At 48.3% G+C, this 7521-nt stretch overlaps 1 protein-coding gene across 1 annotated transcript; it reads left to right on the forward strand.

Moving 5' to 3' along the window:
* The first annotated feature begins 2502 nt into the window (after window positions 1-2502).
* On the forward strand, window positions 2503-5491 carry FNDC10 (fibronectin type III domain containing 10). The gene is given in 2 exon segments (XM_042032072.1): window positions 2503-2904; window positions 2907-5491. Coding segments are annotated over 2 exon segments (696 nt in total). The 5' UTR covers window positions 2503-2820; the 3' UTR covers window positions 3519-5491.
* The last annotated feature ends 2030 nt before the right edge of the window (window positions 5492-7521 follow it).

The raw sequence follows: 7521 nt of genomic DNA on the forward strand, positions 1-7521 counted from the left end.
GGTGTAGTTAACCTGTAGTGTTATGAATTTTTTGATGGGTTCAGGGTCTTCACTGCTGTGCCAACCATTTTCCTTCCCTGCACCACGCTCCAGACCCTTGGATCTCCCACCAGAACTCAGAGTGAGTTGTTAATCACAAGCAACCACAGAGACTGCTGCCAGATCTCTTCCCTGGAGATGGAAACGATGACAGCTCTGGAGTACAATCTGCTCTTCATCGCTGTCAGGAGAAGGACACAAAGTTTGAAGGAGGAAAAACTTGCTTGGTTTGGCTTCAGCCACTTCCTGAACATGCTCACATTTCTCAGGAAGGGCCATCAGGTCTCCAGTTTTGCATCCTGGCTGGAATTCCACACGTAAATTTGCCAAGAAGTGCCTTCAGCAGCACAGCACCTCTTCCTGCTCCAATAACCGAGTCTTTTCCAAGCCATAACCCCACCTTCAGCTTCCTTTTCTATGCTGATCCTATTTTTTTATTGATTCCCATTGGTCCCTCTTGGTATCAAAAGAGATTTCTGGCAACTTTCCATAGGGTAGGAGACACTCCCATTAAATCCAGTTTAAAACTAGATGTGGAAACAACTTGCAACGTACTTGGTATTACTTAAATTAAATTGAAATTAATTGAAAATCGAAATTAAATTAAATTGAAATTACTTAAAGATTTCCTTAGGAACCAGACACTTGAAAAATCCAGCAGGAGAAGGTGTCCTGATGTCAGACCATTCATGTTCAATGCAGCAGAAGGCAAAATTACTGACACAAATTCCACACTGCTGCAAATTACACTTTGTGTATATGCAAGCATCGCCTTCCATGCATGGTTTGGGTTTGGGTTTGTTTAGGCTATGCAATAAAAATAGGCCTCGGGATCTTATTTTTGGTGTATTTTCGACTTACATAAGACAATTAAAATTTTGTTTTTAAAGGAAACATACACAGTAAGCTGCAGATCTTGTGTTTCCAAATAGGTAACACATTGAAGAACTACAGCAGTGTGTTTAGGCACATTTCTGAGGGTCTGACAAAGTAATATGTTAATTATTCTATTTTACAAGTTAAATATAGACAAATGCCTATGTTTTGCTATAAAATCTGGAACACAACTCTATGTAAAACCTGATCAAAACAAACAAAAAGAAATGTTGCTTTTTTTCCCTGCTACTCAGAAAACAAAGGACTTAAAGCAACTTTTACCAATTTAACAGCTCAAAGGATCTCCAAACACTGTTTAAGCCTGTATTTTTATTATTGCTTCATCAGGGCTCTTTTCTTTCCACATTTAGACAAGTCAATACTCTCGTGTACCTCTCTCATGGTCGTTCAGAGAACATTAATTACGGTGTAGTGCTGGGATGGAGCACTGCTGTCTCCTCCTGTGCTGCAAAATCAGCTGCTGGCTCCACATCCAGGGATGGATGGAGGGCTGGTCCTGCTGCAGAGGGAGGAAATGGCATTTGGGGGAAGCAGCAGGAAGAGGAGTATCCTTGTTCCTTCTGTCTCAGGGTGTGCACTAAGACCCAGAGTTATCCCTGCTCTCAGCTGACCTCCTGGGAGGGTCTCGTGTCTTTCTCCCTCTCTTACATCCGTGCCGGGTTTATCTGAATTCCCAAAGCCAAGAGGCTAAAGCAGGCTGGGTGTGCGGTTATCACTATCTAAAAAATAAAATAAAAGCCGTGTAAGCTCCATTTTTTTGAACAAGGTTTGCGTCAGTTGAAGGGGAGCTCTGTCACCTTCCCCAGCCCTGCCATGGACCGAAGTCCTGCTGGTGTCAGCCCCCGGGGACAGAGGCACCTCCCGGCCATCCAAAGGCACATTTCTGAGGGTTTTAACCATGTGACGTGAGAATTATTGTGTTTTACAGGTTAAATATAGACAAATGCTTCTGTTCTGCTATAAAAATTAAAGCAGGATCCTATGTAAAACCAGATCAAAACCACGGACCAATTTAAAATTAATTAAAATTAAAAATAAATGTAAATTTAAAAAAAAACAAACAACAAACCGCATTTTTTGGTGTGGAATGAAATCTGCAACTCGAGCAAGACTGGACTGAGCAGTCCCCCCCAAGCGCCGGGGGAGGGACGGAGGGGTCTCAGCATCCCCCGTGCCGGCCCTTGTGGGGTCTGAGCATCCCTGTACCGACCCTTTCAGAGTCTCAGCATCCCCCGCGCCGGCCTTTGTGGGGTCTGAGCATCCCTGTACCGACCCTTTCAGAGTCTCAGCATCCCCCGTGCCGGCCCTTGTGGTGTCTGAGCATCCGTGTACCAACCCTTTCAGAGTCTCAGCATCCCCCGTGCCGGCCCTTGTGGTGTCTGAGCATCCCTGTACCGACCCTTTCAGAGTCTCAGCATCCCCCGTGCCGGCCCTTGTGGGGTCTGAGCATCCCTGTACCGACCCTTTCAGAGTCTCAGCATCCCCCGTGCCGGCCCTTGTGGTGTCTGAGCATCCGTGTACCAACCCTTTCAGAGTCTCAGCATCCCCCGTGCCGGCCCTTGTGGTGTCTGAGCATCCCTGTATCAACCCTTTCAGAGTCTCAGCATCCCCCGTGCCCGCCCCCGCGGGGTCTCACCATCCCCTTGTGCCGGCCCTTGCGGGGTCCCAGCACTCCCCGTGCCCGCCCCCGCGGGGTCTCAGCGCTCCGTGCGCCGTGCGGAGCCCCGAGAGCCGCGTCCGGGCGGCCACAAGCGGCCGCAGCGGGCGGGTGCTCCGCAGCCCGGCGAGAGTTAACGCCGGCACCGCCTCTCCATTGGCGGCCCCGCGGCGGCTGCGGAGCTCCGCTCGCCCCGCGCGTCCGCCGGCCCCGCGCTCCGAGGCTCCATGCGGCGGCCGCCGGCATGCCCGGCACGCCCAGCCTGCTGCCGCCGCTGCTCGCCCTGCTGTGCCTCGGGGTCGCCGACCCCAACCCCGACCCCGACCGCGACCCCGACGAGCCGTGGTGCCCCTACAAGGTGGGCGGCGATGGCGCGGCGGCGGCGGGGGCGCGGCTCTGCTTCCGCCCGCCGGCCCGCGGCTTCCAGTGCGCGGCGCGGGGGTGCCGCGCCCACCGCTCCGCGGGCGGTGCGCTGGTGGCCAACGTGCTGCGGAACGGCAGCGTGCTGCTGCAGTGGGGGCTGCGGCACTGGGGGCCGCCGCGCCCCGCCGCCGCCCTGCGCGGCTTCACGCTCAACTGCTCGTGGGACGGCACCTACACGCGCTTCCCCTGCGACAGCGTGGAGCTGGGCGCCGCATGTCGCGACTACCTGCTGGCCGAGGCGCACGGCAGCGTGCGCTACCGCCTGTGCCTGCAGCCGCGCTACGCCCCGCCGCGCCCCGCGCCGCCCGCGCAGTGCGTGGAGTTCCGCGTGGAGCCCGCGGCCATGCGCGACATCGTCGTGGCCATGACGGCCGTGGGGGGATCCATCTGCGTCATGCTCGTCTTCATCTGCCTGCTCGTGGCCTACATCACCGAGAACCTCATGAGCCCCGCGCTCGCCCGCGGAGGAGCCGCCGCTGCCGCCGGCCCGCGCCGCGCGTAGTGCGGGAAGGGATGCTGCTGATGCTGATGCTGCTGATGCTGCGCCGCGGAGCGCGGGGCTGGCGCCGGACAGCTCCCGCAGCCGTCATTCCAGAGCTTTCCGGCGAGGGAAGAGGTTTTCCAGACTGTTCCGGCAGCGTTGGGTTTGCCATGCCCAAATTTCCAGGATGTGGGTTTCCATGGGAGCTCGGAGCTCTTCTTCGTCCTGGGGTGGCTTCTCAGCCAGAGCCATTCGCAGTGACTGAACTCGTGGCATCTCAGCGGATCAAAAAGCAATGGCAAAGGTCCACAAGCGCCAGAAATAGTCTGTTTTTAAGGGCAAGTGCAGATCTTGCCGAGGGCCTGTTGGAAAACACTCTCCAGAACACCCTTATTTTAAACCTAAAACCTCTTGGTCTTAGACCCGTGCTTGATTTTATTCCTGTGGGGTAAAGTTGTTTAAAGTTCAGGAGAACTGACTGGTGGAACCACAACCCCCATAGCTAAGTGCGTGTTTGAGCCAAAGCTCACTTAAGCCAAGTGTTTTAGGTGGGTTTTGTATCATGCCTTATGCTGGTCACAAATTTTGGGGCCTACACTGGCCACTGTCCAAAAAACAACGGGGGTTTTCTGGTCAGCTCCGGTGACCACCAACATCCAACACCTGCTTTTCTCCCATTCGAACTGTGTCATAGTTTCACAAAGAGTGAAGGTAAAGGGATAAATTGAGTAAGAAAACTCCGTTTCGTTGAGCAACTAGGAACCAACCCTTAATTATAAGTAAGGTATAAGTGAGCACCCCCGTTGCCCTCTGAAACCCCCTCCTATAGCAACGCTGTGTGCAGCTGCACTAAGGTAGAAGCTTCTTGACCACAGAACTCACTGATGTTGTAGCCGAGTGTTTTGAGCGTAGGAACACTCCTCGTTAACTCCTCACTTGATGCTGTAGTAAAGTAAGGTTTTAGCCATACTCCAGTACTGATTCTATTGTGCCTTAGTGCTGAGAATTTGTCCCATTTCTATTGGTGTATCTGTTCCTGTAGTCCTCATAGGCAAGTGTATCTCCCTCGTGTTCTTGTCTCTGGAATTAGTGGTTGTTGGTTTGTCTGTTTGTTTTCTTTAAAAAAAAAAAACAAACAAACTTGGGCTGATCATTACTTGAAATTTAATATATACACAAAGTAGTTACCTTCAGAGAGGTATTTAGTGAGGTAGTTTTTAGTACGTGTTGTTTGTATGTAGCTGACTGCTGTAACACAAAAAATTAATTTATTACCACTTAGAAACTGTGCACTTAAAGCAAAAAAAAAGTAGGGGAGCAGCTCTGCTGTAAAGGGGTTGTTGCTGTTAAAACACGTCAGGTTCACGTGTGGTCTGTTTGTGTAAATGTTTAGCACTGGTGAACGACCTGTTTGCTTTTCCTTGTGAAAGTAGTTTGTGAAGTTTAAAGTTGGTGGTAGAGGGTAAGTATAGGAAGTGTATGGAATCCTTAATAACACAGAGTATTTGTACTGAACATAATCCCTTCGATAACTTGGGAGTGGCTGAGGAACTGAAGGTCTGCATTTCATCAGGCAGAAACACCTTTTTATTTGTTTGTTATTCCTGCTGTGTTTCCATTCTCACATGCAGCTGACTCCGTTTAAGTGTTCTGTGTTTATTACCTTGCCTAGGTACTTGATTTAAGCAACTTGCCAATGCCATCATTTTTGGTTTTTTATCCCTAAGGAGATGGACTGTTGGAAGAAAAGGCAGTTTTTAAGAACACAAAGACAAATTTTGGGTTTAAGTCAGCCTTTGCTGTAGCCAGTTCAGCACAGGAGCGTTGCAGTGCCACTGATTTGGGACATCTCTGTCAGCTTTTGTCAGCCAATGTCACTGTTCTGTTCTTCATCTTGTCATGAATTGCCAGATGTGGAAACCAGCTGTATAAACAATGAGCCTTGTACCACCTTGGCATTGAACTTAATAAATTAAGAGAATAATGAAAAGAAATGAAAACTTCCTATGTATTTAAAGGTTCAAGATCTTGCTTGACTCAAAGTGAGTCTGCCCAAACTGGTCATAACCACATTCTCTTGTCTACTTTAAAATTATGACAGCATTAATGGGAAAATGAGAGATTTATTCTTTGAATACTCGATTTTATTTACTAGAGGTTTAGACTAGAGGTAACTGGGTAGTTCAGGTGGTAACACTGATGTAAGTCTGAGGAAATGGAAATTTAATTTACAGTTTTGAGTGTGACTGTCTTCAGTAAGACACCTCTTCAGGTAATAATGGATACAGTGACCTGCTAAAACAGCACCTAGGAGATGCTAAAGAGATGTTTTTGTAGTCATTTCACATTTTTATTCATCAGTCTCTGGGGATTGCATTGCAACAGCATCCTGGGCAGAGGGTAAAACCAGAATATAAATCCTGATAGAAGAAAATCTGTCATTTTCTAAAGGATTATTTTCATTTCTTTCCCTTTCTATGCATTATAAATGGGATGTGGGAAACAATATCTCAGTTTCTCATTCATTTTCAGTGGATTAAGCTTTAATTGAACACATCTTGGTGTGTGGGAAAGAAAATCAGAGCATTCCCTGTTTGATTTTGTGTGACATGAAGCAAAACATCTGCTGACCCATTGATGACTGGGATTTTTCCTTCTATAACAACTATAGAAATTTCCTCCACCGTGAATGTAGACATTTCTTCTGATAATAAAAGGGAAAATTACATGTGCACAGGCTTGGTACTAATTCAGCTCCCACAAGCCTTAGTGAGACTGCACAGTTCAAGCTTTCTCCAGTCTTTGCAGCAATTCCCAAAACATGCAGAGTAGCTTGTGGAGTGATAATCCATCCTGGCCTGTCCAGGCAGCAATAAAGAAATGGCAGAATGTTGATTTGTAACTGCCAAGAAGCTGCTTTGGGAAAAAGTGGAAATAGCTCCAAAGGCAACTACACATTCTCCATGTTACTACACAAGTACCTGCTATTAAAAATCCATGTGGTGCCTTCTTAGGTGTTTTATTATCCTGCATTTATCCAGTTATTTCCATTATAAATATCAGGCCACATCCAGGAGTTAAAATGAACAAGCTGCTTTTTCCTTGCCCTGTGCTGAATGTGAGGAAAACAACTGCTAAAATGTGAGCAGCTCAAAGCTCAGCTTGACCCCAGCTTTGAATCTTCTGGAGGAAACAGTCTGTGCCTCAGGCAAAGAATCTCTCTTAATTGCATTATGATATTTTTTTGTGGGACATAAATGGAAAGGCTGCCTGGCTTTATTTGGAGGTGCAGGCAAAAGCTGGTATTTTGCTTCCATGGAGACCTGAAGTTCAGTTTTATGAGGCTGCAAAATGCTGCTGTATTTCACCAGCACATTCCAAAAGAAAGGTGGGCTGGAAGGAGGAAAAAGTGGCAGGTAACAGTGTCACATTCCTGGTAAAAGCTTTGGAATTACAGCAGTGATGCTTGGATGGGGGGGTTTGGCAGTTTTAAGCCTGAGTGAAACCACCCTGAGACTGGTGGTGTTTCATCACAGGTCTGGTCACTGCATTTCTGGTAATTCCCTAACCAGGTGATCTGCAGGGAGCCTTTGCAAGAATAAGAATTAAGAAGATGATGGGCAGGGTTAGGAACGGCTCAGAGGAGACCCAAGGAAAGGTTTTTGTGGGAAGGGGCGAGGGAGCGCTGAGGGGACACGTTTAGGTGGGAAATGCTGGGTGACAAAGGGGTTGCTTGAGGAAAGAGGAAAGATTTCTTAGTGCAAGTTGAGGGGATAGTGAGAAGAGCTTTTCTTTTTACGGAAAATACAAGAGAAAGGCAGAGGTTTTACGTGGAGGGAGAAGAGAAGGATGGCAGGTTGTGGGAGCAAGTGCTGAATATCAGGAAAAGGCTCTGCTGGAAGTGCTATGGTGATAATGGGGAAAAAATTCACAGAGTGGAAAAAAATATCAATGGGAGGGCAGAAAATATTTTTAGGAAGCACTGAGGAGAGAGTCCTGCCTTGCTAGTGAGGTTCAGCTTTGC

This window comes from Corvus kubaryi, unplaced genomic scaffold (genome assembly GCF_017639235.1).
Source record: "Corvus kubaryi isolate FWS band 111438036 unplaced genomic scaffold, C.kubaryi_AGA036_p1.0 37352, whole genome shotgun sequence".
NCBI classification, from domain to species: Eukaryota; Metazoa; Chordata; class Aves; order Passeriformes; family Corvidae; genus Corvus; species Corvus kubaryi.